At 38.0% G+C, this 27,858-nt stretch overlaps 1 protein-coding gene across 1 annotated transcript in view; it reads left to right on the forward strand.

The window, feature by feature from the left end:
• Positions 1 to 27,858, forward strand: part of LOC134655115 (E3 ubiquitin-protein ligase Nedd-4) — a 48,885-nt gene that overhangs the window by 4,662 nt on the left and 16,365 nt on the right. Inside the window, exons 3-9 of the mRNA XM_063510576.1 lie at positions 1,528 to 1,609; positions 3,075 to 3,283; positions 5,824 to 5,956; positions 17,816 to 17,937; positions 18,637 to 18,745; positions 21,107 to 21,802; positions 27,456 to 27,537. Coding sequence (XP_063366646.1) covers positions 1,528 to 1,609; positions 3,075 to 3,283; positions 5,824 to 5,956; positions 17,816 to 17,937; positions 18,637 to 18,745; positions 21,107 to 21,802; positions 27,456 to 27,537 — 1,433 coding nt within the window. The remainder of the gene's footprint in view (positions 1 to 1,527; positions 1,610 to 3,074; positions 3,284 to 5,823; positions 5,957 to 17,815; positions 17,938 to 18,636; positions 18,746 to 21,106; positions 21,803 to 27,455; positions 27,538 to 27,858) is intronic.

Raw genomic sequence — 27,858 nt, forward strand, 5'->3', positions numbered from 1 at the left:
GGAATAATGTTTCTTATCTGCCGTGCTATGACAGAACGCCGTATTTCAAATAATCTGCTGACGCAGCGTACTACGTAGGCGAACAACACGCGAACGCGAAGCGAAGCGATAAACGAGACATATAAAAACTCAAAAACGCGCGTTTTTGAGTTTTTATATGTTTTCCGAGCAAAGCTCGATCTCCCAGATATTTAGGTATTAATTATGAAAAAATCGATGACAAATAGCAGGGACCGTTTTAATATAAGTACTTAGGGTTTAAGCCCCGTCTCCGTTTAAGAACCAACTCGCTGGCTCGCGACTCTCGCGAGCCAATCCGGTATCCATTGCGCGCGGCTGCCGCGCGAGCCAATGTTCGATAGCTTGCCGCGCGATATGGAGACGGGGCTGACGTATTACGCGGGAAATCGTATTAAACGTCGTCAACATCATACTAAGCGGATACTACTGTATCTCGGGTGCTCGTGCTCGTGGGTTCCAATCAAGATAAATTTGGGTATGCGTCATACTCGTATTATCAATCAGAGCAGACTGGTACATACACAATATTTAATGCAATGTAGGCGACAGGTAACGACTTACAGAGGCGTACAAAATTTATACCAGAGCACAGATGTAGTGCACAATTGTTTTCCATCGTATTTTCTCGGTAACGTCAACCTCAGTACTTTTTGTACGGAGACTAACTGACTGACTGTCTACGTTCGTACGTTTCCGTGGAAAAACGATGGAAAATAATTATGCTCTATACCTACATCTGTTTGTCGTCGCTGATGCACTTACCAAAGCTGATGTATGCTCGATATTTGACTGATGAATAGTTTCATAACAACAAAACACATAAACACGTGAAAATATTAAGTCCCTGTCCGTGAGTCGACGAAGCCCCGCTACGCGGGGCTCCTATTTCTGGATGGTTTGCCCTTCGGGCATCTGAAGCAACCTAACGAACCTATTCTACCTATCTATTGGTTTAATGTGACTACCGTCAAAACATTGCACAGGAACATTACGATCTGCCTGATTTTGCGATCGACCGGCCGATATAGATACTGATAGACAACGCACACACAGCTTAAACCGTTGAAGGTAGAACTTTTAGATTAGAAAAGAAACGTCCGTCAAATGTTCCACTAAGGATTTTTGGACATATAGGCTGCGTAGGTACACTCGCCATCAGATAAACTGGAGCGTCCGTGGTGCTCAAAAATATCTGAACACGCTCTCTAACGTCTTGGTAATAGCGGCGTGTTCAGATATTTGTGAGCACCTCGGTACATCTGATGGCGACTGTGCATTACATACTAAGGGCCCATTTAGACGGTGCGAGAACTCGCATGCGAGTTTCATTACATTGCGTCATTTGATCGGTCGGCTGAATTGATGTAACCTCAATGGTCCGCAATGTAACTAAAATCGTATACGAGTTCGCGCGCCGTCTAAATGAGCCCTAAGGGACTGAAAATAGAGTTCAAAGTGGTTGACGACGTCGAATTCTATATATTTTGATTGTTTGTTTGTTCGCAGCGACCCGTATGTGCGAGTGGAGCTACAGAAGGTGGACGGAGACGTCACCATAGAGACGTTTCTTACTAAGACCAAGAAAAAGGTACGTTTGTCTTTACCTGGGCAGTATTAGGCTGCGTTTCCATCAGAGATGTGCGAGGATGCGTAGCGAAGAACTGGTGACAGACAGACGGACGGACAGAGACAGACAGACGGACAGAGACAGACGGACAGTGGAGTCTTAGTAATAGGGTCCCGTTTTTACCCTTTGGGTACGGGACCCTAAAAAATAGAAACAATAACAACACCAAAATAAAAGTAAAGCTTGTAAGCTTTCGCCTTCACGATTTTACCCTGATCACTCCAATCTCAAATAAAGTACTTATTTGACATTTTTTTTATAAATGCTATCAGTCGATCAGGTTTGTTTTGAGGATCAAAAGTCTGTACGGGACCCATTGTCTTAAAGCAATCCAAAAGTCACAAATTATGGTCAAAGTGGCACCCGCACGTTACTGACGAAACGCTTCTAACAAAAGGCAATACATCGTAACGTCACCATGTAACGTTAGAAGCCGTTTTGATGTATGGAAAACAAGGAAATTGCGATTTTATCGGTGAAATATTGCGTAAATGTTTTTTTAAATAAGTAGTTAAAATGTAAGTAATCTAATGTTACCATTATTTTTGAAACTTTAAGGTCTTGTATTTTTTTATTATTCCTATATATTTGGGCAAAGGAAGACCCAAACGGAGATGGCGGGACAACCTTAATACATTCTGTGCGGAGTGGCGGGAGTGTGCATTGGACAGAGTCAAGTGGCGGGAACGAGGGGAGGCCTTTGCCCAACAGTGGGACACACTAATAGGCTAATTAAAAAAAAAGTTTTCAATGTATTGTGATAAATTGCTTATTTTCCATGTACAGTAGAACCCGCTTAAGACGATTCTGAGGGGACCTAGCTAAAAGAGCGTCTTAAACGAGAAATCGTATTAAACGTGAACAAAAAAACTATAATAACGGTGATAATGAGCGAATGAAATCTAAGTGTAGGCAGGTATAAGTTCACACGCGGTTAAATAATCTACAAATACTAACGATATTAGGCTCATGTAGAAAGTCGTGGAGTAACTAATAACTGCCTGCAAATAAATCTGGGAGCGATAGCTTGCACTCCGTGGTACATAACGGTCAAGCAGATGGCATCGCATTCTTACGCCGATAAGGACCCGACAAAAGATATTAGACAAAACAAAAAACCGTAGGTTATTAAACACAAAAAATGTTGGCTAACGGTTTATTGCATAACAATACGACGGTTATGTCAAAAAACACAAACGTGCAGATGGTGCATAACGGGACGGATAAGTAGTATATAATTTTAGATGGCGTATTAAACGGGACGCGAGTCGTATTAACCGTGAAAAAATGTATGAAAACAGGCCTAAAGTTGCAGGGACCGGCGTAAAATGGCGTATTATACGGGAAATCGTATTAAACGTGATCGTATTAAGCGGGTTTTACTGTATTTAACTAGATTTAGTTATAAAATTCAACCCTATTCCAGACACTAAACCCAGTATGGAACCAAGAGTTCGTGTTCCGCGTGAAGCCGGAGGAACACAAACTCCTCATTCAGGTGTTCGACGAGAACCGTCTGACGCGGGACGACTTCCTCGGGATGGTGGAGGTGCCGCTAGCGGGTGCGCCGCCCGAGACCGCCGCCGCGCCGCGCCCGCCGCCCGTCAAGTACGCGCTGCGACCGCGCAGGTCCGTGTAAGTATATGTCGCATGGCTTTATTATTTCACTCGCTTCTTTTGTTTTTCGGTGAGACAAGTTAGACAAGGCCACCCTTTGTCAGATATAGCTAACTAATTATTACGGCTCAGCGACCCAAAGAGGATCTTGGCCTCCGAAACGAGAGCACACCATTTTTCCCGATCCTGCGCCGTTTCCTGACAAATATGTATGTATGTATGTATGTATGTCACTTTATTACACATAAACAGGTTTACATAAAACGGACAAAAACAAAACAAAAATAAGAATGTTATGTACAAAGGCGAACTTATCCCTAAAAGGGAAATATTGGCTTGAAGCTGACGCAGATCCGCTTCCACACTGTCTCCGCAGCGGTATCTGGGCCGACACCGGGCGGCCACCAGTCTTCCCAGGTACGCCCTCTTGGCAGCTCGGTCCTCTCCCATTCTCAATAGGTGCCCGAACCAGCGAAGTCTGTGGGATTTCGTTTCGCCGATGATATTGGGTCCGGCCACCAACTCCTCGATTTCGGCATTCGTCCTTATCCTCCAGGTGCCGTTGTCTCTCTTGATAGGTCCCAGGATCTTCCGAAAAATTATCCTTTCCAACCAAATCTTGTCAGTAAAAAAAGGCGCGAAATTCGAAATTTTCTATGGGACGATATCCCTTCGCGCCTACATTTTTCAAATTTGCCGCCTTTTTCTACTGTCAAGATCTGGTTGACCAAGTATAAGCACTGTGTCTGCTGCGAGGTGGCACAGCGGAAATACATAGTAGTTTGTGTTACAAGGGATCAAAATGATATATTTCCGTCAAGGGCGTACATTGAATCCTGAATGAAGCGATGGATTCTACAATACAATACAATACTATACAAATACTCTTTATTGCACACCTCATTACAGAAAACAATACAGATAATACAGGAAGAAGAGGTTAAACAACAGGCGGTCTTACAACATTAGATTAGATTCTACAATAGAATCCAGAACGTAGTGAGGGATTCTAAAGTAGAATCCTAAGCGTAATGAGGGATTCAAGTGTTAACGCCCGAGACGAAATAATTTTGATACCGTGTGACACATACTGCTTTTCACATCAACTATGAGGAAAATAAAAAAATCTTAGTGTTGACACAATCTGATGCTTTTAAACAGATTATTTAAACTAAAAAAATAATGTGCAAACAAATGTAAAAATAGTGTGCTAGAACAGAAAAGTGTTGATCCCTCCTAGCAGGGAGGAAAAGTGCCACTTTGATCCCTCCTAGCAGGGAACAAAAAGCTCTTTTCCGAATAGGTGGTGTGAAAAGTAACTTTACTACCGCGAACACACACGCGTGAACGCTCCCACATTTTTCCCAGCCACATTCTAACAAGACATGCTCGTAGATTATTATTAGAGTGGTTTATTGTGTGCTTTATAATGTAAATGATTCAAATAGGTACCTAGTTCTTTACTGAACTGTGTTAGTTTTTTGTGCGTTATATTTTATATTATAAAATGTGTTGTATGTTGTATGTGCATTAGTAAAAGTATCCTAAATTGATGTTGTTAAGATGTATTGTTGTTGTTGTCAATGTATAGTTGGTCAAACCAATTTGTCAGTCAGTAAGAACCAGGAAAACCATACTCATCCTTTATTTTGGTTGCTGGTACTAGTGTAAGACAAAGCTAGTACGATTCTCTCTGTCTATGTTTGAAATGAGACAGTCCTTTGACAAACTATATCTATATAAAATGTTTTTGACCCAAACATTTTGACAGTATTTCTTTTTTTTTGTTAAGATTGTTAGCGAATAGTAAAAGTAGGTACTTGTCGTAATGAATAGCATGAAAGATCAACGGAACTCTATATGTTGTTATAGTTCGTTTTTTTTAGCATTAGAAATAAGGTAAACAATCTTGATGTGTCTTTTAATTGAAAAACACATTTAAAAATAAGTTACGGTAAATATGTAACAATTATGAATCTAATACGATCTTTTATAGTCTTCTGCTTTCATAAGTAATAGTTATTGATTTTTAAAAACCGGCCAAGTGCGAGTCGGACTCGCGCACGGAGGGTTCCGCACTATCAACAAAAAATAGAGCAAAACAAGCAAAAAAAACGGTCACCCATCCAAGTACTGACCCCGCCCGACGTTGCTTAACTTCGGTCAAAAATCACGTTTGTTGTATGGGAGCCCCACTTAAATCTTTATTTTATTCTGTTTTTAGTATTTGTTTTTATAGCGGCAACAGAATTACATCATCTGTGAAAATTTCAACTGTCTAGCTATCACGGTTCGTGAGATACAGCCTGGTGACAGACGGACGGACGGACGGACGGACGGACGGACGGACAGCGGAGTCTTAGTAATAGGGTCCCGTTTTTACCCTTTGGGTACGGAACCCTAAAAAGTGTTTTTCAATTAAAAGACATGTCAAAATCGCTTATTAGCTTCTTTCAAGTTCTTTCTAATGCTAAAAAAAAACGAACTGTAGACGCGTTTTTTCAAAGATTTTCTTATTAACCAATAATATACATTAACCAATGTATTTTTGTCCACAGTGCCCGCTCCAGAGTCCGTGGCCACATAGAAGTGTACATGGCGATCGTGGGGCACGGCACAGAGACAGAGGAGCCTCGGCCAGACGACTGGGAAATGGTCGAGCCAAGCCCTCAGGTCGGCAATGTGCAGCCGGTTAGTACCATTTTGAACCTTAAGTCGTCGGCATAAGAGCTGTGTTGACTGCATTGTTAACGGAAAAGTTTAAACTCACAATATGAACGGTTAGTGCCAATGTGGACTTTAAGTCCGTGTAGTAAGGTTTGGACTATATTGCAGTAGGACACGGTACAGAGATAGGAGTCTCGCCCAGACGACTGGGAAATGGTCGAGCCAAGCCCTCAGGTCGGCAATGTGCAGCCGGTTAGTACCATTTTGAACCTTAAGTCGTCGGCATAAGAGCTGTGTTGACTGCATTGTTAACGGAAAAGTTTCCACTCACAATATGAACGGTTAGTGCCAATGTGGACTTTAAGTCCGTGTAGTAAGGTTTGGACTATATTGCAGTAGGACACGGTACAGATATAGGAGTCTCGCCCAGACGACTGGGAAATGGTCGAGCCAAGCCCTCAGGTCGGCAATGTGCAGCCGGTTAGTACCATTTTGAACCTTAAGTCGTCGGCATAAGAGCTGTGTTGACTGCATTGTTAACGGAAAAGTTTAAACTCACAATATGAACGGTTAGTGCCAATGTGGACTTTAAGTCCGTGTAGTAAGGTTTGGACTATATTGCAGTAGGACACGGTACAGAGACAGGAGTCTCGCCCAGACGATTGGGAAATGGTCGAACCAAGTCCGCAAGTCGCCAATGTGCAGCCGGTTAGTACCATTTTGAACCTTAAGTCGTCGGCATAAGAGCTGTGTTGACTGCATTGTTAACGGAAAAGTTTAAACTCACAATATGAACGGTTAGTGCCAATGTGGACTTTAAGTCCGTGTAGTAAGGTTTGGACTATATTGCAGTAGGACACGGTACAGAGACAGGAGTCTCGCCCAGACGATTGGGAAATGGTCGAACCAAGTCCGCAAGTCGCCAATGTGCAGCCGGTTAGTATCATTTTGAACCTTAAGTCGTCGGAATAAGATTTCTGTTACTGTGAAACGTAGACTCCTGTCAATGTAATATTCAATATCCATGACGGTGGGACATGGAAAGCGTCCGACTGATGACTGATGATAAGACTTCTGTTGACTGCATCTTTATGGTGCAAATGTAAACTCACAAATTCTTAAGGTACGTATTTTGGAAATGATAAGGCAGGTGAGGCATTTAAGGCCCGGCGGGTAACAAGGCCCACCATGCAATAGCAGTTGCACTAGTATTATCTGTTCAACACATCACGCACACGTAGAAGTAGCAGATATAAGGAGTTGGCAACAACGCTTGACTTCGCATGTGCCGCTATTTAGTCAGTAGCATCCATACAGTCAGAAAGGGTGGTTGCGGCTAGGCTTGATGATATTTTTTACGAAAACGAAAGTTTGTTTTAATCGAGTTTCTTGATTTATTCAGTGTTTTAATGCATATGGGTGCATACAGTAGTTATCTAACTGTATAAGGAAGCCCACCCGTTGACCACGAATGCTGTAAAGGGTTCGAAACGTAGGGATGTAGCATAAATTCAATATACGCGATATAATCCGTTTTAATAGTTTTATTTCATTTATAAGGAAGGGCAAATTTAAAATTGTATGTATATTTTTTATATTCAATTGTCTCTATTATTCTTGAAATTGCACTAAGTTAAGAAGGCCCACTGGCAGTGCGGGTAATAAGGCCCGGTTCCGGGTGTCTGGCGGATTATTCGAGCCCACGGTGTATATGCCTCATCTACCTTATTATTATTTTTGTTGTAATTGTAAATTTTATGGTTAAATACAGACAAACTATTTGCAACCAGGGATGTTGCGAACATCCGCATCCGCATCCGCAACCGCGGAACATCCGCATTATTTTCAACATCCGCATCCGCATCCGCATAAAATCTATGCGGAGCTTATGCGGATGCGGATGTTGAACAAGTCGGTACAGGAACGTCTTAGCGGCGGCGTAAGTGCTAGGTAATTTCGTCATTAATTATAACGAAATCGTCTAGATCCAGAAAAGTCGGCGAAGTTACTGTTTATTAAATATGACACACCTATATTCTTGCTCAAATACTAAACGTTTGGTTTTTTTTTAATAAAAACCGGCCAAATGCGAGTCGGACTCGCGCACGGAGGGTTCCGCACCATCAACAAAAAATAGAGCAAAAAAAAAGAAAAAAAACAAGCAAAAAAACGGTCACCCATCCAAGTATTGACCCCGCCCGACGTTGCTTAACTTTGGTCAAAAATCACGTTTGTTGTATGGGAGCCCCACTTAAATCTTTATTTTATTCTGTTTTTAGTATTTGTTGTTATAGCGGCAACAGACATACATCATCTGTGAAAATTTCAACTGTCTAGCTATCACGGTTCGTGAAATACAGCCTGGTGACAGACGGACGGACGGACGGACGGACAGCGGAGTCTTAGTAATAGGGTCCCGTTTTTACCCTTTGGGTACGGAACTGAACTGAAAATGTAATATTTGACGTTTTCTAAGTACCTAATCTTGACATCCGCATCCGCATCCGCATCCGCGGATGTGAGCCTTTAAAAATCCGCATCCGCATCCGCATCCGCGGATGTCAAAAAATCTGCATCCGCAACATCCCTGTTTGCAACAACTATACATTTTAATTTTTAATTAATATGCATGGTACTAACAAAGTCATTTATTTTTTTAGTCGTCGTTTAGAGTCGCTTTCGAAATATTATATAAAGAAAATATTTCCAAAGCGACTCGCATGCAAAATACGCCAATACTTTGGCCTACAAACATCTCATAAAAAAAAATTTGTTTAAAAAAAAACTAGATGAAATACTTACCGTTTTCATGGAATGCTAGTAGCGACCTTACTGCCTATCAACTCTGTGGTGTCAGATACTCGCGTTTTGTTCTGCAAGATATTGCATCCAACTGTCCACTATAGTTGTCGTAATGTTGACAACAGATGATGGTCCCATCGTCTACGGGTGAGCCCTGGGAGCTGGTCCAATGGCCTGAAGACACAGGGGATGACGATTTCGTTGTACGTTTGCATTTATTTATCATGCTTATGGTGGCTGCCTCTTGCACATAAGGCTATGAACTTGCTCTTAGTGTAAGGCCTGAGTGTAAGGCCTGAGTGGACGCTCGAAGCGGAGCGTTCGGCGGAGCGTGCAGCGTGGCGTCGGGCTCACAAGTGATTTGAGCAGCGTGCACTAAGGCCGCTCCTATACGTTTGCATTTGTTTAACATGCACGCCGCACGCCCCGCCCCGCTGCACGCCCAACTCGAGCGTCCACTCAGGCCTTACACTAAGTGAAGTGAAGGGTGTGACCGCTGCATCGAGTATCGATCTATTCGATCAATTATTAATCGATTAGGTTAATCCTAATCAAAGATTCAACGGTTGATCGAAGATTGATCGTCTGGAGTTATACCAGAAAGCAATGCTGTTGACTCGCAGAAAAAGGACTTATGGCGTTAAATCCTGTAAGGTCGACCGGGGTAAATGCCACTATGGGATTATTACGTCTATTAGATTTTTTTGAATTACAAGAGATCCCGACATCTATTGATAAAAGTTTGAGCTACTTGAAGATGAAAACGTAACGTAAATACAGAGATGTACAAAATGGTTTTAAAAAAGCATTTAAATACAAAATGCAAAATACTTTTCAGATTTACTATTTCAAATGCAAAATACCAAATAGTTTTGCGTTTTGTATTTCAAATGCTAAATGCAAAATAGGTATTTTCAAAATACTTTTTCAAAATAAAATACCTTTTGAGCAAATCTCAGATATTTTTATTTATTTTAGGTATTTATCATGAGAAATAGAGACACAATGCCGAGCCGAACAAAAACGTCTAATATCATGGCATGGCACCTTATGCATGACATTTTGGTCATATTTATCAGTACGCGTATCAATAAATTCTGTTATGGTATTAATAATAGTCCGTCGGTTCCTCTCTCTGCGGCCCTGACCACCGGCAGCTTGGGCCCTGCCCCGCTGCTGGCGGCACCCTAGGTTAGGTTTTTTATAATGTGTTTATAAAATTTTTTTATATTATTTTTGTGTTTTTATATTTTAATTCCCCCCGCGATAAGCGAGCGAGCCGGACGTGTCCACAGTGCAGCTATTATTTAAAATATTAATTATTATCTCATCAAGAAAAATTGACTCTTAAAATAATAGTAATAGTGTTCATATTTCTGTGTGAGTGATAAGGACTTACGACCATACGTTGTCGTGTTGTTTACTACTTAACTCGCTTGACGATAGCAACGTGGTTTATGCGCTTTCTTACCTGAGCAATAGTGTATTGAGCCTTAACTGCATACGAATACGGACTTAAATACAAACTCAGTGCAATAATGAGTGTGACACTTCGTTCGCCAAAAACTTCTATCGGTGGATCCCAACCCGACTTATCAAAACTACGAGATGAAGAACCTTCAGATAAACCTCAAATAACGTTTAGAAAGCGTAAAGAACCCGACCCGGATTTATCCTTACGGGAAGACATTCAATGTCTCAGAACTGACATGAAATCACTCCTGAATAATTTCTCCGCCTCCCAAAACGTGTTGATGAGTAAAATGCAGCAAGATATCACGGAAATAAAGGACCAAATAAGTGACATTAGGGTGTCCACAAACAAAGTGATTGAAGAACAAAATAACCTAAAAATTGAATTGAACCAAGTAAAAACTCAGTGTGCTCAAAACCAAACCAGTATTAACTGTCTCCGAAGTGATATGGATATTGTAAAAAACTCACAGCCATCCTCATCGCAGTCATGTAACTTGGTAGACTATGAACAAGTTCTTACGGAGCTCCAGGACCGGACGCAAAGACAGAAAAATATTATTATTATTGGTATTCCAGAGCTGAGCACCGAAAACAAATCTGATAAAATAAACTACGACATAAACGAAGTACAGAAAATTATTCAGGCTGTAGACATGAACTGCCCCGAGCCGCTGAAAATTTATAGAATTGGAAAAAAAACCGATGACAAGACAAACCGCCCAATCAAAGCGTGTTTTGAAACCGAAAAAATTGCCCTAAACATCCTACGTAAAAGGAGTAACATAAAAACTGGAATAAAAATTTACGCAGACCAGACCTACAAACAACAACAATATTTAAAGTGTCTTCGGGACGAACTATCACAGCGCCAGAAAAACGGTGAACAAAATCTAGTTATTAAATACATAAAAGGTAACCCGACGATTATAGAACAACCGACAAAAAACTAACGGCCCCTCAAACTTCATCACAGACCAATACCTGCGACGATACATCAATCGAATCCGACAAAGTTAACTATTATATACTCGACAAATACCAACAAATATCCTGTAATTCGCTTTCCCTTAACTTCCTTTATGCTAATGTGCGAAGCATAGTTACACCAGGGAAGTTAGATGAGCTTCGGTGTATTTTAAAAAGTATTCCGAAAACAACACACCTAGTTTTGCTTACTGAAACCTGGATTAAAACAGAAGAGGAAGCCAAACTACTACAACTACCAGGATATTCCCATTACTTTAATACAAGGACTGACACAATAGGCGGCGGTGTATCAATATTTATCCAGAACAGCATTGATCACATCTCGACTTTTGAACAATACTCAGGAGGAAACAATTATCTATGGGTATCACTAACTAAACTTAACCTCAATATTGGAGTGGTATATAGGCCCGGTAGAACAAATCTCAGCGAATTCTTAACTACGTTTGAACAGCAACTTGAGCTACACAAGAGATCGATCGTATTTGGCGACTTTAATATCAACCTCCTGTCACGTGACCAAACAACAACACAATATATTTCTACAATCGAAGAATCTGGTTATTCCATCCTGAACAAAATCGAAGAAAGACACTGCACCCGTGAGACGACAACATGCAAGACGATCCTGGACCACGTCTATACCAACCTTTCAGAAGATAATTTTAATTTCCATATCATAGACTCAGCAATGTCCGACCACAAACACATATACTTAGAACTTTTAAAAAGATATCCAAAGCCAAAAAGCAAAATAAAATATGAGGCAGTGGACTATGATAAACTCAGCAAAATAATGTTGGATCAAAACTTCACTAACAAAGACCATGCTTACTCCGGACTAGAAAAGTACATCAAGATAGCTATAGAACGGTCGAAGACTGTAAAAACCAAAATATTGAACCTTCCCAAGGATGATTGGATTAACCAAACTATCATCTCGGCGATTACTACAAGAGACGAACTGTGGCGAAAACTAAAGAAAGAACCTAACAATGAAGAAATACGCAAGAAATTTATACAGGAAAGAAACAGATTAACAGCCAACATCACCAAAACAAAGAAAAAATACTACCATAACTCATTTGTAAATTGTAAAAATGATCCAAAAAAAATCTGGAGTCTCATAAACGCGTTGTCCAAAAACAAAATTACATCAAATTACATTCCCCCTAAACTCCAATATCAAGATAAAATATTTACAGACCCACAACAAATTTGCGAGTGCTTTAATGAATATTTTACAACTATTGGCTCTAACTTATGTAATGATATTCCAACTCGATTTAGACAAATAAATAATGTACCATCAAATGTAAATACTAACTGTACAAATGAGCTACAACAACTAAAACCAACTTCAGTTAATGAGGTATTAAAAATCATTTCTTGCCTAGACTCAAACGTAAGTACCGGAGTAGATGGTATTAATACAAAGACCCTAAAATGCATAAAAAATTCAATAGCAAATGAACTAACTGATTGTATAAACACCTGCTTCAGTAATGGCGAGTTTCCTGACTCCCTCAAGATCGCTAAAGTTTCGCCCATTTACAAGTCTGGGTTGAAAATGGAGCCTGGCAACTACCGCCCAATCTCCGTTTTACCTACAATCTCTAAAATTTTCGAAAAAATTATTCATGACAGACTATTTAACTACCTAAATTCCATTCATTTTTTGTTTAAAAGACAGTACGGTTTTCGACCAAAAAGTAATACAACTTCTGCTACTATAGACCTTGTTACTAAACTAAAGAACAATATAGACTCAAAAAATATTGCATTAGGGGTGTTTGTCGACCTGAAAAAGGCATTTGACACAGTCAGCCACCCTTTGCTCTTAAACAAATTAAAACAAATCGGAATAAGAGACAAGGCGTATAGCATATTTGAGTCCTACCTTACAAATAGGCAACAAGTAGTTAAACTAGGCCAGCATGAAAGCTCCCCGCTGCCTGTGACCTGCGGTGTACCACAAGGTTCTATTATAGGTCCCTTGCTCTTTTTAATATATGTAAATAATTTACATGAAGCAGGACTACAGGGCCACTTAACTTTATATGCGGACGACACTTGTTTGTTTTATTTTGGATCTTCGCTCTCCAGTATAATTCAACAGGCACAGCAAGATCTAGACCTACTTTTCAACTGGTTCCAAAGTAATTTATTAACTATTAACACGGCTAAGACGTGCTATGTAATCTTTTCAGCCAAAAATAAAAAAATTGAACAAAATCTAAATTTATATATAAATGGCGAACTTTTAGAAAAAAAGGACCACGAAAAGTACCTAGGCTTGATCCTTGACAGTCAACTCACGTGGAAAGCACATATAGCTAAAACAAGACCTAAAATAACTTCTCTAACCGCCGCTATGCGCAACATTTCAAACTGTCTTCCAAAACAAGTTCGTATTAATATCTATAATGCCCTAATTAAACCCCACCTGGAATATCTTGCTGAAATCTGGGGCAATGCAGCAATGACCAATCTCAAAGATCTCCAGATTGCGCAAAACAAAGTTATTAAAGTACTATTCAACTACGACTATCTAACACCTACAAAAACACTATATCAAAAAACAGGTCTCATGAACTTAAAACAAATACACGTATATAAAACATGTGTCTTGATACGTAAAATACTGGATGGTACTATACATTCGGAAATTACCTTTAACACCAAAAGTAAATACCAAAGAATGAAACTCAGAAACGCGGACCACTTAGCACTACGTTTCCCTAGAACCAGATATGGAACCCTGAATTTGATGCATGATGGTGCAAAATTATATAATAACCTACCCAAAACTCTGAAAGATATCAAACCATTTAAAACTTTTAAAAGCAAATTAAAATTACATGTTATAAACAATATCACAACATAAAAAGTACCATCTAAACTAACATCAGTTAAAACAAAAATACTTAAATAAATAAAACGAAATTATAAACACCTGTCAAAATAAAATAGTAATATGTATTTCATTTAGGTATACGAAGATGAAAAAAAAAATACCGTAGATCTAAAAAGCGAAACTAATTAACATACTTAAATAATAAAAAAGAAAATATACCTACCTAGAAATATAACGTAATATAAAATTACTATGTATGTGAAAAAAAAAGGCTTAAAATGCTTACTTCAGTTCAATTAATACACATAGGTACACTGGTTTTATCAAATGTGTAAAATAAACGAATATTCATAAAATAATAATAATAAATAAAATAAAATAGAAAAGATAAAAAATAAATATATAGGATAAAATAGTTATAATAACTTAAGTATATTTAAAATAATAATATTATAAAAATAAAAATAGAAAAGTCATATCGATAACCGATAATTAACTACAGCTTAAATGTCTCGTTTAACTGGCCCTATAAACAAGTCTGGCCGTCATGAGTCGAACAAAAAAGATACCCTCGCATGTTCCTATTACTAACCAATTAAATCTAAACCTTATGTTAAGACCATTAGGGTCGATTTTTAGTCTTATTCTTGTGTTTTAATTATTAGTTTAAATCTAAATGCAACTGTTTATTGTTAAACACTGTCATTAAGTGCTTGCTTATTGCGTAACTTGTAAATACTGTAAGTTATCTATTTATAAGTTGTCTTATAAGTGAAATTTCTGTAATTTCTTAGACAATAAATTTCTTTAAACCGAATTTTATATACATATTGTAAAAAACCAACCTAAGAAGAGAAATAAATAAAGGAAATAATACTCACTTAAAATAATGTAAAAAACTAGACTAACGAAAAGAGAGCCATGGCTCCATTTTGTGACTTGTGTGGCCATTTATTTCGGTTGATTGTGCATCTAGTTCTTATTGTATTATTATTACACTTTTCTTTTATTAATAACAACTGGACTGGTATTGTTGAAAAGTGAAAAAAACATCAGTTTTTAACCGACTTCCAAGTCTAAAAGGAGGAGGTTATCAATTAGGTTGTATGTTTTTTTTTATTTTTTTTATTATTTTTTTTATTTTTTTTTTATGTTACTCCATATCTCCGTCATTACTGGACCAATTTTGAAAATTATTTTTTTGATTGTATGTATATGCATACAGATTGGTCCCGTTTTTGTCAAAACCCAGTTCTGATGATGGGATCCATGAGGAATCGAGGGAACTCCTCAAATCTTAAAGGCACACATATAGTGATTTTTGTATTTTTATCAACAAATCAAGCATATACATTCAAAAAAGTGACATTTGATGAAGTGGAACTGCTGATGATGATCAGAACGGAACTCTTCAACGATGCATAGCACACGTCTGACGATTTGTCCTCTTCGTTATGTTTGTTAAGCAAGTTAAGTTTTTAAGCTACATTTTTGTCAAGCTCGAGTGCTGATGATGGGATCCATGAGGAATCGAGGGAACTCCACAAATCTTAAAGGCATGCGTATAGAGATTTTTGTATTTTCATCAACAAATCAAGCATATACATAAAAAAAAGTGACATTTGATGAAGTGGAACTGCTGATGATGATCAGAACAGAACTCTTCAACGACGCATAGTTCACGTTTGGCGATTTGTCCTCTTCGTTATGTTTGTTAAGCAAGTTAAGTTTTTAAGCCACAATTTTGTCAAGCTCGAGTTCTGATGATGGGATCCACGAGGAATCGAGGGAACTCCTCCAATCTTAAAGGCATGCGTATAGAGATTTTTGTATTTTCATCAGAAAATCGAGCATTTTCATTAAAAACTGTCGCATTTGATGAAGTGGAACTGCTGATGATGATCATAACGGAACTCTTCAACGACGCATAGCTCGCATTTGGCGATTTGTCCTTTTCGTTATGTTTGCTAAGCAAGTTAGGTTTTTAGGCACATTTATGTCAATCTCAAGTCCTGAACATGGTATCCATGAGGAATCGAGGGAACTTCTCAAATCTTAAAGGCATCCGTATAGAATTTTATATATTTACATCAGAAAATCAAGCATTTACATTAAAAACTGTGGCGTTTGATGAAGTGGAACTGCTGATGATGATCAGAACAAAACTCCTCAACGACGCATAGTACACGTTTTGTGATTTTCAATTTCGATTTTGACTTGGATTGGGCCCCAGACTCCGGACTCGGACCCGTACTCGGACTCGGACCCAGACCCGGACCTTGACCCGGAAAACCACTATGATACCTAAACTAAATCAACCACTATGATTACCATAAAATGTATACATATTACCAAATAAAGTAGGTATAAGCACCGTTAAGTGGGTTAGGCTAGTAGTTAGAGAAGTCGGTTTTTCTCTATTAAAGATTATATTTATTACGCTTTTTAACAATACCAGGGGGCCGATTTTTGAATTTCGATCGCTCGATTTCGTCACTCGAAAATCGGTGGAAAACGGCGAGATGCTGATTTTTGAAATACGAGCGATATAAATTGTGAATTTAGTGGTATTGACCACTAGTTTTTGATTCTATTAGTAGAATTTACATGCCTAGTAGTGGAGATATTACTGAACGAAATACACGAAATCGAGCGGTCGAATTTCAAAAATCGGCCTGCTGGCGCCAGGCGCTAGCAGGTGCCTCTATCGGTCAAATTCGGCAATACAAGCGTCATTCGTTCATTTCATTTTGTTTGACTGGTAATGTTGGCTAAACTTAATCACAAAGTATTTTGCATTTTGAAATGAATATTAAAAATGCAAAATACGTCTCGAAAAGTATTTCAAATAAAATACAAAATGGTTTTTACTAAAAGGCATTTAAATGCAAAATACAAAATAGGTATTTTGCATTTTGTATTTGCATTTTAAATAGAAGTATTTCAAATAAATCGCATCTCTGCGTAAATATGTAGTTGCATTTATCCTGGTTGGTTGAATATACAGTTAACTGTATATTTTTACTGTGCAATAAAGTTTATATAAATGGGTCTGTGGGGTAAAGTGCTTTAGTCTTCTCTGAACTATTCTAGCATATCTAATCTAACGTGCTAACTGGGCTGGAATGTTTCTTTTTATCAATAATTGTTAGTTTGTCTGTGTTTGACTGCATTCGTAATAGGTGAAGTTATTTTAACTAAATGTTAGGCTGTATATTTGGGCTTTTGACGATTTTGTGCTTCCAAATACGACAGAAGACAATAAATAAATAGCACCGAAGAAGTGCGTGGCGCATTTACGTGAAATGAAGGGGCGTCCATAGGGATTATGAGTATTATTTCTGTGTCTTTTTTCACACATTTTAATTCACCGTTTTAAACTGCGGAACCCTAAAAATAACATCGAATCAAAATCTATATATATATATATATGTATATTATAAACGTGAAAGACCTGACTGACTGACTTAAATCAACGCACAGCCCAAACAGCTGGGACTAGAAAGTCCAAATTTGGCAAGTAGGTTCCTTATAAGGTCTAGGGGTCCCCTAAGAAAGGATTTTTCAAAATTCATCCCCTAAAGGGGTGAAATGGGGGTCCAAAGTTTGTATGGGGAAAATATACTAATCCACGGGTAGGAAGTCGCGGGCAACAGCTAGTATTCATATAATAAGGTACGAAAGAAGTGCCCTAGAAGTGCCCGAGAATGCCTTATACTCAATAATGACCAAATAGTGTTAAAGACAAATACTTGTTTTAGGTGGTGGGGGGAGACCCGCTTCCGGCGGGCTGGGAGGAACGCCAGGACGCCAACGGGCGCACGTACTACGTGAACCATGTTGCCCGGTCCACCCAATGGGAGCGTCCTAGTGTGGGCTTAACGTAAGTTTCTGATATTTCTTCTCTAGATGGGGTGAGTGATTGACAGCAAGCTAGGAGACATATTGCGACAGTACACTTCGACTAGTACTGATGATCGCTTCTTCTATAATCCGTACATCCTTTCCGTCTGACCGACCGCCAGTTCTAAATTCAAATTAACCTACTCTACCGTCTGTCGACAAAGGTGGCAAACCTTTACAGGACGTTCCACGACCCATGCACTGGTTTATTTAGTGGCGATCCCCGATTCCCGCAAAAAACGTGGATTTCGGAGCCAAATTTGGATCGTTCCAGTATATATCCAGATCGTTCTAACGAAATCCTGGTCACGGCACCGAAACGTAACACGTCTCCTTTGGAATTAGAACTTGGATACACTCTTCTTTTGAATGCTAGGTTGACCTGGATGGTTAATGAAAATCCCTGTGTTCATATTCAATTTACTTTTGAGAGGAAATAGGAATAGGGAAATAGGTGCTAGACTAGACTAGACAACTACGGAACTAGATTTTAGAGATTTGCCTTGATTTGTAAGCCATCGGAGGCAGTGGTATGAATATGAGCGTTCTTCTTCAGTCTTGAGGGTTAAATATCAATAAATAGAGGCTCTTTGACCGCATTGTTGTCTAGTAGAACACGACATTCATGTACATATGTTTGTGTAATGTGGTGCAATAAATAAAACCATTTTTACTACAGGCGTAACATGAGCACAGAATCGCAGAATGAGCGCATGGAAAACGCAGCGACAGAGTTCCAGCGGCGCTTCCATATCTCGCACGACGACGCAAGCACGCAGCGAGCGCAGGTACGCTATGTTAAAGGGATAGGGTTCAATTTGGCCTGGCTGATCACACCCAGGCGATCTTTACATTGGATGCGGAATCGCATAGCGCTCCGGCGTGGGAGCGGGAGATATGCATAGCTCTCTCGCTTACATTGAGTAGCGTGTGTATCCGCATCACTGTGAAAATAATTAGGTTTACGATTTTGAAGAATAGGTAAACTGTAATAATAGGCCTCAGAAAATGCTGGATATTGGATGTATGTTTTCTACCTGATGCCTTACTCCGATAAAATAATAAAGTGTATGGTCACTTTTGAGGTAATGTATCCCTGTATAAAGATCTTTACAGGGGTGCATACTATCTCTGTGTTGAATGAGGAAAATAAATACTAGTTTCATGTTAAAATTCATATGTATCGCATTGTGATACATATCGTTTTACAGTTTTTATACCCCATTTGAAATTTGTTTTACTCGAAAGTATGTTTGAAGTTAAAACAAATGTTGAAAAAATATCTGTTTGAAAACATTTTCCTGATATACGCTTAGAACATTCTTGCATCGCCTTTCCTTCGATTTGGCCATTTATTTATTATTTATGGGCTTTTGCGATTCATGAAAAAAGGCAACTTTTATTATTCCTTCATTTACGATTATTTCATTGTAATGAATAAGGTAACAAAGTATTCTCAAACGGAATGTGAGGTATTCAAGGGAACTTAAGCATTGTGTTTATTCTTAATGAATCGTGGGATTCTAAATATTTGAAGCAATTTAAAGATTCCTTGATAGATAACCCGTTTCCGTTATCTAATTTTCGCATGGGTGGACCATACCACAAAAAGCTTGATTTTATAACCGGTCAACAAAATTAATACAACGGAAAAATCCTATAGCATTTGTTAATATGCGTGTATTGTTTGAATCATTTATCGAAACATTAGTATTTGAATAAGGTTCCTGTATTTTCGTTTCTCCTTATTATAAGGCTGCCGACATGCTTATTCAAGGTTCCGTATTTATAAAAAGTAAAACACAAGCCACCTTACATGACTAAAAATTACTCTAGATAATTATTGCTTGAAAACGGTTAGTAAAAACACTTTTTTAAAAAAACGATTAATTCATCTTAATATCTTATTTAAATTTGTAAACTTTTGCGTGTCATGCCCCGCTTTTCGCTGTAGCATTTTGATTCTTATTGTTGTATGAATTTAGTCTATTTCAGTATGATCGGATACCTATGCATGAATGTTTTATGTAGTATACAAATTTAAATATCCATAGTGCATGTTTCTCGACGACTTACGTTTTTTTATAGATATTTTTGGGCTATAGATATATTTTAGGGGTAAATTTAGCATGGTAGTAACATTTAAGACACTTTTCTTCAGTACTAACTTTTTTTATTTAATAATAAAACATTACAGGAAAGGAGAAGATTATCTGAAAACGAAAAAAGTATTTCAAACGTTTTGTGGCAGATTATATAATATTTTTTTATCAAAAGCTACTTAATTTTATGAGACATCATATATTCGTTGAAATAAACATACAATTAGAAAATACTTTTAAGTTGTGTCAGACACATATATTATCAGGTCATCTTTATGACGCAACGGGGATTTAAGTACCATAATCTATTGTTAATTTGTTTAATTATATGCATATTATTAATTCCCATCTCATAAGTCACATATTTAACTTGGCTCTCGTTTTGTCTGACGTTTAAACTATCTTATTATTTGCGTTTTTAATTGCAATAAATAATCATCGTCATAGTCCCTTACTTTATGTATAGAATGAAAATATTATTAAAAATATATGTTGGTAAAAAGTTATTTTTTTTCATACGTTGGACAAAACGAAAGAGCTGACATTATACTAATTTCAGCAGCATGGGCTTTCGCGCTCAGACTAACTACAGCTTAATCTGGTGAAAACTGATCTCAACCCGAACAAAAACAAAAAACATTGTGTTGTCCTCACTTATCATAGACAATTTACGTTAAAATGGACTTAATGCGCAATATAATTAAGCTCATTTTCCTTCGTTTTTATTGTAGCTTGGCGTGGTACTAGTTATGTTAGTACAATTTAAAACCTATACGTAAAATTGTACTGAAATGACAGCAGTCACGGCTACAATGGAAATGAAAGTCGTTGAAACTAAAAAAAAAAATAGGTTTTATCCTAACTGTTAAAATAACTTATTAAAAGTAAATAAGTGTGCTTCTCTACGAATATTTTTCTGTGTCAATATGTAGAGTTGGTTTTATTTGAGATGAATTTATAAAAAACCATGATTAAAATATAAACTTCTCCAAGACGAACCGTTAAACATTCATCTCAAATGATTTCAACTTTAAGTTTTTTCAACAGGATAGCAATAGGAGCGACGAGACCTCCACAGAAGTGACGCCATTTTCATCCCCCGTGCGTTCCCTAGACCGGGATTCGAACCCCGAAGTGCCTCAATCTAGCTTAAGTAATACCTGTGATAGTAATTTAAGGGAGGAAGATGATGTAGTCTGCGCGAACGAAGTTAGACAGAGAAATGTAGACAACGAAAATGTTGCTCAAGACTGTGATACGATCTCTAGTCAAAACGACCAATCGGAGAACGCTGAAGCGAACCAATCAGAAGACGCGGAAGCGAGCCAATCAGAGAACGTGGTAGCGAGCCAATCACAGAACGCTGAAGGCAACCAATTAGAGGTTGATAATGGCGAAGCTAGTGGAAGTAGTGTAGCACCTGAGCAATCAGAAGCGAAACCTGATACAGAAAATGAAGAATCTTCTGAAAATGCAGAGACCGCAGACGGCGAAAGGCCAAATACAGAAACGGACGAAAGAGACTCAAACGTAGAAGCTACCGCTACAAGCGTAGAAGGAACCGAAAACGCCGACGTAGAAACAAGGAGAGTGGACGAAAGAGACGCAGATAGCATAGAGATAGAGATAGAAGAGGCGCTAACGTTTGATGAGAATCACTTCAGTACGCCGACTGGGGGCACCACACCGGAGAGAGGGGCGTCGCGGCGACGAATGACAAGCAGTTCCATGGATGATACAGAGGTAAGAAAATGTGTGGGTACTGGGTACATAGGTTTATGTAGGGGCATAGAGAAATATAGTAAGACAAGAGTGCTCACTCCATACATCAGTTAGACTATTAATTTCAGTGTCTACATCTAGCGTCGAGTAGCGGAACTATCAGTACTGCTACTTGACAATAGATGTAGCACCGACCGGAAAGTCTTATCTCAACAGCATAAGACTTTGCGGTCGGTGCTACATCTATTGTCAAGTAGGAGTACTGATAGTTCCGCTACTCGATGCTAGATGCTAATAGTCTTTTTGGTACTAAAACTGATGTATGGAGTCAGCAATCTATGTATTTTTTTCTCTATGGTAGGCTAAAATGGGGGCGTGGTAAATACATGTTCCTTTTTTGACTAGCTATGCGGAAGTGACTATGTTGGTCATATTGATAAACTCTTACTATGGGGTCTATACCGAAAAATATCTGCTGTGCGGTATATAGCATATATGATTCAACGAAATTTCGGGATTTCGTTGTTGGTCTCATTGCAAAAGTTGTCTTACATATTCGTGTCTCAGAGTATGGCTAAACAAATAACTGTAGGTTACTTAGGGATTCGTGACGTCCTAATGGTGCTGAACATTGGCTGTTATAAAATGTTATATATGTGTGACATAAAACACTATCAATACTATCATGTTGTCCCTGTTACACGATGTTATATAGCATTATAGTAATTTTATAACAGCCAATGTGGGAGCAGCATAAAGCTAAGGTCAAGCTCCCATAAAAATAAATAAGACTGCAGAAAAAACACTCTTTGTTCTTAGTGGCTGAGATCACCTATAAAATCCCCTAATAAAAAAGAGAGTATTTAAATTAACATACTTAAATTATAAATTTGAAATTAACTGCACGATGTAAATAAATACGTTAAGTTTGGTTTTCGAAACTAAAATCTTACCAAAAAATACTAAACACACGTAAAGCAGTGTAAAATAATTAACTGTTTTATTTATCTATGCCATGAAATTAAATTGAATTGGCTGCAAATGTGAATACATTATAAGTCTGGTTCCGAACCTAAAATATAACCGTGGTATCATTTAAATAATATTTCGGGAATTTCCCAGTAATTCCATGGAAATACTGTTCCATTCCAAATACAAATTCCGTGGAGCCACTTGAACATACCCCATTTTACCCGATTGCCAAAGAAAGTTTATGCTTTGGCTTAAACATGCACCATCAGGGGCGTAGCGTGAACTAATCTAGCCGTGGGCGAAATCTCATCTGCGGGGCCCTTTTCTTTCACTGTGCCCGAAGGGGCCCCGAGCGAGGCCCCTCTTAGGCCTACTTCGCCCACGCCTAGCTACGCCACTGTGCACCTTCATGTATCTGCTTGCAAGCAAGATCAGTCTAGCTTTGCTAACCATTGGCTGATGTTCATGCCTGAATTTAAAAGCAAATTTGACAAAATTACAAATTTTGACAAGTAATACATATGGTCAATGTGGCTAATTCCGTCATAGGGACTATTCCGTCCGCGAGCGTATATTTCTTTGATTTTCAATCGTAGGAAAATAACATCTGGTTTTGATTGCTGAAACTAAAAGCAATCGCTGTTTTGTCGATTAAATTATCACCTTTGTTCGTTGTTCGAGAAAAACGCTAGTAGACGGAATAGCTGCTATGACGGAATCAGCCTCATTGACCTTATACATATATATAGTACATATACACATAGGGAAAATTACGCAATGATTAGCCCTCTAAAATAATTGATTAGTTTTTTTGTAGGTAAGTCACCACTGGTATTTTAAGGTTTAAAGGACGACCGAGGCGGACATTAGTACAGTCACCATCAGATATATCGGAGCGGCCAAGGTGTTCACAATATCTGAACACGCACTCTAACGCCCTGACATTAGAGGCGTGTCCAGATATTTGTGAGAGCCTTAGCCGCTCCGATATATTTGATGGCGACTACATTACACTACACAAATTTTGGGTACAGTAAGGTGATTGGCTGTTTCAGCTGTAAAATTGTTGTACAGGTACGATATTTCCTACAATATTTCGAATGATCACATATTATTATTCACAAATTAGCTAAATACTTAAGTTAGTTCAGTTGAAAGTAGAAAAAAACAGAAGTTAGCATTCTTTCACCTTGCTTTATCTCGTTAATACTAATAATTATACTTATGGGGTTATTTCCACTAGTTACCACCAAGTTGTTCCCAGTGGTAACTACTGGGAATTTTTTCCCACCTTTTACCACTGGTAACTACTAGGGACCAAACCAAGTTGGCGGTAACTACTGGGAATTATTTTTCCCAGTAGTTACCAGTGGTAAAAGGTGGGAAAAAAAATCCCAGTAACAACTTGGTGGTAACTAGTGGGAATAACCCTACTTATGCAAGGAATGCAAACAGTGCCTTAAGTTGATTGAAAAACTAACAAGACCTTGCCAAAATAATACTAATTACATAAATACGTATAATTATTTAATTATACGCTATATCAAGCTTTACGGTGTATTCCTATCTGTCCCCGCGACTGGCGAGGAGGCCGCGGTCACATATGGAACAGATTCTATCCCCATTTGTCCCCATTATTAAGACAGGGGTTGATGAGAATACACCGTCTGAAAGCAGTGCTGCTACATACAAAACAAACTTTTTGGTATAGTGTGTTATTGAATCAAAGTAACCAATATTGCGTCATACATATGCGTCAAATCTCGTCCGTTGGTGGGATTTCGGGAAAATTGTCTATGAGTAGTCGTGAGGTACAACAAGCTAATGTGATGTCCAATAATATTTGTATAGAGAAACAACGAATTCATCCATACTTTTAGCCTTTTAACCGCCGTAGATTGATATATAAGACATACAAAATCGGGCTCATTTCGCCGCGGTCTAATAAAATGTTTGTCTTACCTTCGTGTAACTTCGTAACGCCGGCGACACGTGCACGATCGATGAAAAAATATATGGCGGTTAAAAGGTTAACAGTCGATTAGGGGCCGGTGTCATAGCCGCTTAAATATGCTGCAGCTTATCTTATAAGTTACTAGTTTCTTGAAACTGGTCCCTGGGCCCGTTTCTCAAAAGCTTGTAACTTGTAATGTAATACAAGCGGATGTCATTTTTTGATAGCTTTTGTTAGAAAGGGACTTCCACTTGTATTACAAGTTACAAGCTTTTGAGAAACGGTCCCCTGATATTGCGACTTACTTGAGCCATTTTATTTGTATTTTTTTATATTTAGGAATGTTTACCTATGTTATTTCTACTCAGAATCACGAGCTCTTTCGAACCTAATACGAGAAAAGAGTGTCACAAGATTTTTTATTCCATTTCATTATCATTTTTCACAGACTTTGTATGACGGTAAGTTACCGTCGGTAACGGAATGGAATTAATGAAAAATGTATGGAAATTTTTAGTCACTTTCATTCTCCTAGAAAGGATCGTTAGAGCTCGTAATTTTGAGTAGAAATAACATTAAAATTTCCAAATCTAAAAAAGTAATTTTATGCCAGTTTAAAAAAACAAATTTTCGTTTCCTCTTTAAGCAATTCGTTTTTATTGTTACTAATATTGTAAAACAATGCTTGTTAGCCCAAATTATTTATACCTACATAATTTTAAATTAAAGGAAAAAGTAGATATAGCTTTTTTTCGCGTTAGCTAGTTGAAGCGGCGCTTTGGTAGCTCAGTTAGAGCGACTGCCAGGGCCCTTTAAAATACTATCAGAATAATTTATAATATACCCTTTATTTTAAAATTATATTGTACTTAAATAAATTTTAACAAGCAGAAACGTCTGCGACCCATGCTGCCCTCCTAAGGTAGAAGGTCGTATTTTCAAAGAACACTATATGAAAATACGCGCTAGATAGAGCGCTGAAGTATCGATCCAGAGCTCAAGATACTGTTGGAATTTTCTGTGATCTTTCAAAGACATTTGATTGCGTTGATCACGAGAATTTAAAAAGAAAATTATGCCGCTATGGGATAAAAGCTACTGCTCTGATCTTGTTTCATCGTACCTTTCGGATAGAACTCAGCGAGTAGTTATCAATGGCGCTCAATCGGCGCGGTCCCCAGTAGCTCTTGGAGTGCCTCAAGGTTCAATTCTTGGTCCCTTTCTGTTTTTAGTATACATTAATGATCTACCATTGATGTTGATGTTTGAGAGGCCGTGAGTTAAAGTCCCAAGGCAGTACTTTTTCAACTTTTAAATATACAGACGTTTCTGCTTACTACAGACGCCGTCAGACATGTCCAGTATCTCACACATATCCGAAAACGCCTTTACTGTCAAAGCGTTGGTTATGATATTTTTGAGATATATGTAATGGCGACTGCAAAAGACAGTTTAAATTCTGCACAAATATGTAGACGGCGATTTTGAACTGGCGAATTTAAGGTAGGTCTTGAATATAAATAAGTAGGTATCACATGTTTTTCAAGCTTGCCATATCACTGTAACTTTCATTGCTTTTTGCTTGCGCATACTGCTTGCTTGTAGTTGTTTGTATGTGGCTTGTATTGTTATGTATTGCTTGTATATGCTCCCCGTACATAACTGCGTGTCAGTAGTACAGTCAAATAATTTAATTTCCAACCCTGTTCGTACCTTGTCACAGTGACAATCAATACGAAAGTCGTTAGATACCTCATACTGTTGTCACTGTGACAAGGTACAAATGTGTTGGAAATTTCGAAGAGGAGATAGGTTAGGAAAGCAAACTACGGAAATATAATAATTATACATAACGATCTTCCTTATCCTAAATATCCTAGGAGATTAATTTTGTTCTTTAGATTTTTTTCTTAGGTGTTTTTATGTGACTGAGTAGAGCAAAAAGAAGTATTGTATGTCACCGTATGCTCGCTTGTATATTTTGATGTAAATGTTTTATATTGGCCATTTTGTTTAAAGTTGTCCCCTACACTTTTTTTTATTTGTGGATTTATATGTTATTTCTCCTCAGAATCACGAGCTCTTTCTATCCTAATGGGAGAATAGTGTCCCAAGGTTTTTATTTCCATTCCGTTACCATTTTTCATAGACTTTGTATGGCGGTCACGGAATGGAAAGATCGAAAAATGTATGGAAATATTGGGACACTTTTTTTCTCCTATTAATATTAGGATCAAAAGAGCTCGTGGTTCTGAGTAGAAATAACATAAAAAATCCCAAATTTGAAAAAAAAAAGTTTAGGGGACAACTTTAAATAAAATGGCCCATACTGGATGTTGTGTTTAGTACCTAGTACTATGTACAGTCAAGTGTAAAAATATGAGTGTACTCATCATACTCAAAAATATGCCCCATAGCTCTTATGTCAGCGAATTAAAAACTGTGGGACATATTTTGATATGCCAGATGTTGGGATCAATTTTGTTATGCTAGTGGTTGTTTTTGCTATGTCTTTTTTCTGTGACGTTGGTACGAGTATGTTAGTTCAGTATTTTAGTTTTTTCTTGTAAATATCATACTGCTAAAAAGTTAGTCTACACCAAGAAAGGAAATAAACATTCAAAATGTCAAAAATAATTTAAAAAATTCTGATTAATGCCACCTTAACTCGCCCAAATATTCATTGTAAATTATGCCTTATCGCACAGTGTGAGAGTTGATGTTGGCCTGACAGTTAGTTTTCTACAGGACGAAACTGATAACCAGTCGACGGACAGCACGAGGAGTACCGCCAGCAGTCAACAAAGCCAGAACATACCCAATAGTGATGGTAAGACAAATTAAAACATAGGAAAACTTTGTTTCCCATAAAGTTTTAAGTCATAATGTATTGTTTGTCATATTATCATTAGTCATAAAACTGAATCTTCAGTTCTGAATCTTCAGTTCTGAATCTTCAGTTCAGGATTTAACTTTCAAGATTTTCGTAAGGTTATACTATAGATTTTCGTAAGGTTAGGTTAGGTTTGTTTTATGGCAATCCTGAAAAGTGACGCGTTTCTGAACCAAATGAATTATGACTAACGAAATTGCGGGCATACAATACATTATGACTTTAAACTTTTTGGGAAACAATAGAGACCGGCCATTT

The sequence above is a fragment of the Cydia amplana genome, chromosome 16 (genome assembly GCF_948474715.1).
Source record: "Cydia amplana chromosome 16, ilCydAmpl1.1, whole genome shotgun sequence".
In the NCBI taxonomy this organism is placed as follows: domain Eukaryota; kingdom Metazoa; phylum Arthropoda; class Insecta; order Lepidoptera; family Tortricidae; genus Cydia; species Cydia amplana.